The 4,187-nt window shown below is 39.8% G+C and overlaps 1 protein-coding gene across 1 annotated transcript in view; it reads right to left on the bottom strand.

Annotated features, from left to right (window-relative positions):
* Positions 1-4,187, bottom strand: part of TBC1D4 (TBC1 domain family, member 4) — a gene marked incomplete at its 3' end in the record, with an annotated part of 38,547 nt that overhangs the window by 228 nt on the left and 34,132 nt on the right. The window contains exons 15-17 of the mRNA XM_009081093.1: positions 1,517-1,675; positions 452-610; positions 1-5 (exon numbers count right to left, since the gene is read on the bottom strand). The exon at positions 1-5 is cut by the window's left edge and continues 228 nt beyond it. Of these exons, the coding sequence (XP_009079341.1) occupies positions 1-5; positions 452-610; positions 1,517-1,675 (323 nt within the window). The remainder of the gene's footprint in view (positions 6-451; positions 611-1,516; positions 1,676-4,187) is intronic.

Below are 4,187 nucleotides of genomic sequence, written 5' to 3'. Positions count from 1 at the left end.
ACGTCCTTCCTGATGTAAAAAGAAAAGAGCAGTTGATATCCAATTCTTCAGAAAAAAACGAACCAATCCATCTGACCACCACCACTTCTCCTCTCATAGACCATTTCTCTTTGCTTTCTTATATGCAAGTTGCCGTGAGATCAATCTGTATTTACCACTGATTTTAGACTGTATCCATTGAGCTCATATAATAAATATACTTGTCTGCAGAGAACTTGCAGAACTTGCTTGATTTCTCATTTGAGACAGATGTAGAAGAGCATAAATACAAATAGCATGACCTAAGCAATCATCTGCTTTGAGAATACTAAGTGGCATACACAGAATGTATCCTGATGACACAGAAAGAGGTGCGGATACAGCAGCATCTGTCTCCAGCAACACCTTCTATTAAGACCGGAGTGTTTTCCTTCAAAGACCCACAAAACACATGAGAAAAAACCAGACATACCTAGATCTACAAGGATGGCGTGCTGTTGAGCAGTCAGTTGTTTCAGAAGTTCTTTGTAAGAGATGTCAGGAGGCTGCTGCTTGTTTGGAAGTCTGTGTCTGACTCGATGCTGCACAGCCAAGAACTGCCAAATTTCTCCCCGACGACTTTTCGGTACACCTGCAGGTCAGTCAAAAAGCATGAGGCCTAAGCAGCGGGATATTTTTAGTGCCACAACACAAGAATTTGCTTTGTCATAATCTTGGCCAAACCACTCTGGAGGATCCCTTACAAAGAGTCAACTTCAGAAGTTGTCCACTCTGCAGTGCGTTCACTCAATAGCCACAGTTCAGACCCATGAACTAAATATTAACTACAAACTTAACAGCAATTACACTGAGTAGTACCCTGGGCAACTGAGGTACAGACATCACTTGTTTTGCCACTTCTGAGCTGTTAGCTTCCAGCAGGAGAAGATGCACGAGTACACACAGAATGTAGTCTGGCCTGTTTAGAAAGGTTGAACTACATTCACGAGTATAAAACACAAGGAAGTTCACCTCCACTTCCCCTTCCCAAACGGCTGCTCATATCAGCCCATAGACTTGGAGAAAGATGTACAGATAATAAAAGGCTTAGTTCAAACTTTAAAGCATTAATGCTGCATACCAAACATGGAACCACTCATACTGACAGGCAGTATTTCTCTCAAGCTGGCCAAGCTCCTGTGAAAGCATAAACTAAATTAAAATACTCCTTTTGGACTTTCACATGTATCTCCCTTTGATATCTGACTCTGTAAACCAATCTTTGAAAGTCAAAATAGTCAACTCTGCTAGTACTTTCCAGGCTAACAATTATTTATCAAGAACATAAGTTAGAAACTTCTTCCCAACTCTGAACTGCAACCCAGCAGCAGAAGATAGGGCATCAAGGTAAGTCATTTGTTGGCAGTCTTCTGCAGGTCATTATGGGAACTGCCTTATATCTACCACAATTTTCTTTGGTAGCATTCTAAACTTCTCTTCTGTATCACAGCCAGATTACACTGAATTATTACATAATTTATTACTCCTACATAAATACCTTCTTTTAAAGTGGAATGAATATCTTCCATGTCACATCGGATTTTGGCTCTGCAGTTTAGTAACTTCTTATCCCACACATTAATGGCATCTTTTTGACATGTACCAACTTCATCATAGTCCAGTTTTACTTTTCTTGATTGGAGCTCATCTCTGCTTGCTAGAACACAGAACACAAAGGAAGAGCACATGGAAAACCAGAATATCAGAAAATTAACAGATACAACAAATAAAGAAACCCCATTCAAGCTATATATATTTATCTGATAATCTGCTAGGGATAAATATACCTTCTATAATTCATCAGTTTATAGCTGAGAGGAGGCCAGTGTTTTGTCATAAGATGCTGCAGGTAACAATTTAACTTCTGTTGCTGGGCCATGAACATTAGCAATTCATGAAGCACATTAAAACATTTTCTAAGGCTTGGGGCAGGAAGAAAAATCCACTCAACACAACTTCACAACAGCTGCTGCTTCTTTCAATTGCAAGAACACCTTTGATCATTTTATTCTTGTTTATATTGAACATCAAAATTGTTTTAGTATGGAAAGTCCCAAACATATGAATGTTTGATTTAGGTAAGCAAGCTAGGGAAGTTTTTCTAAACTGAAGTCAATCACCCTAGTTCCAGTTCTTACATGTCCCTTAAGAGAGTGGTAAGAGCTCTTGGCATTGCTACCTGGCATCATCATGAACCCACATGAACCATATCCAAAAAGGTACATTTGTGCTGAAGCACAGAACTCCTTTTTCTGTAAACTTAACAGGTTTGCTGCATAGGACTACCTGGTACAAATTATTTATTTCACAGGACTCAGCATTTCTGAAATTAAGCTGCATTGTTACTCTGGCATTTCATGGAGGAGCAGCTTTCACTTCTGATATGCAGAAATTAACTGTGGGTTTTGTATTATATGACATGTGCAGAAAAACACTCCAATTGCTCTTACAACTGCTGTAAAAACACAAAATCAAGACTTGAATGTGTCTTAATTTAGAGAGATATGTTTCATTGTCATTGGACTGAAGTGTACATTTTGCAACACGACCTGTGAAAGCTGCAGTCAAATTTATCCCAAATTTGCCTTATCTGTGCTCAAGTACATGATCCTTGCAGGAGACTCATTCCTCTTATAAATGTACCACCTTCCCCACCATCGCCTCTAGGTGAAAGCAAACTCTTGCTCACATTATCATACGACCTGTAAAACAAGATAATCTGTTCCTTCACCTATTCATCTCCCTTTGCATAGAGTCAATACTGGATGAATCCATAGGATTGCTGCCTAGCCCACTTCAAAAACGACAAATTATATCCAAAATCTCTATGGTACAGAATTGCAGAATCAACGAGATCGAAAAAGACCTCTGAGATCATCAAGTCCAAACTATGACTTAACACCACCATGTCAACTAGACCAAAGCACTAAATGCCACATCCAGTTTCTTGTTAAACGGTCCAGTCCAGTCTCTCCTTTAAGCCTCTGAGACGTTACCTATTCAAGACTAGAGGAGGCCTTGTAGAAGCAACTATTATGCAAGGTGCAGTACACAGACACAAAAATGGGAATGTGATCTTACCACAGGAATTTGCAGTTCAACTGGGGCATTTTTAAATGCTACCCTGTTACTGGACAATTTCACCTGAGAATGCTCACTCTTGTAATCAGTATGCAATAGACTCAAGACAACAGTAAAATATTTCAGTGTGACAAAGAACTCCAAAATTAACTATGCAATTAATCCTAGTGAAAGCCAGCAAGCTTGCCTGTTGATCATACTTGCCCTACCTCCTATCCCACCCTTGGCTGCTTTCAACTATGCTTGTTAACATTCCTCCTAGGTGGCCTGCTACTTTTTGTAGCTCATACTTTTCTAGGTGATCTACTGGAAAAAGTAGCTTCTAGCTTCTCAGAAGGAAAAAATAAAGCAAGTTTTTGCAACTGACAGAACTTACCTTCTGTAAAACAAAGAGCTAATAGTATTCAAGTCTCCTCGACAGCAAAAGGAATAGGAAAAGAGGTTCTATTAATATTTTGTAAGTAAAAATCAGCAAAAGATTAACAGAAAACCACTAGAAACAATTCCACAGCAATTCCAGTCTTAAACCAGTCATACAGCTGACAAAATCACAGTGAGGAACCTGGCTTCAAGTAAAGAAATCTCTGTTACTATAGTTTGCTTTCCTGAGATCTACAGTTAACTGTAGGCTAGGATGCCAAGAACTAGCCAAACCAGCACTTGTTTGGAATGGATCAGTTTTGTGTACGTCCTGTCCATAAAATGGCCCATGTTATAGCAGCCCACAGGAAGGAAGCCTAGAGATAGGTGTGAAGACAGTCTACTCTTCACCCTTTGAAAATAAGATGATGAATTCTAGGTAGCCAGAGCACAGTTTCCCCAACGGTACTTAGGAACCTGCATACAAGAATGGAGACATGCTTCTTGGAGCACAAACCAAGAATGTGGGCTGGCAGGTGTGTGCCAGTTGGAATCTCCACTGCCCACACTCCTGTTTTCACCACAAATGATCAGGTAGGAAGAACTTGTTTCCTACATATCCGTTACAAAACAGAAATAACTTGTAACAGAGTCAATAAGAAACTGGACTGATTTAACAGCTTTCAGAGCTTCCAGCCATGCAGGGTGGGTACAGCAAAGAGCTTGTC

Source organism: Acanthisitta chloris, unplaced genomic scaffold (assembly GCF_000695815.1).
Source record: "Acanthisitta chloris isolate BGI_N310 unplaced genomic scaffold, ASM69581v1 scaffold7078, whole genome shotgun sequence".
Taxonomy (NCBI): domain Eukaryota; kingdom Metazoa; phylum Chordata; class Aves; order Passeriformes; family Acanthisittidae; genus Acanthisitta; species Acanthisitta chloris.
The sequence above is the reverse complement of the archived record's forward strand: the minus strand, read 5'-3'. Positions and strand labels throughout refer to the sequence as shown.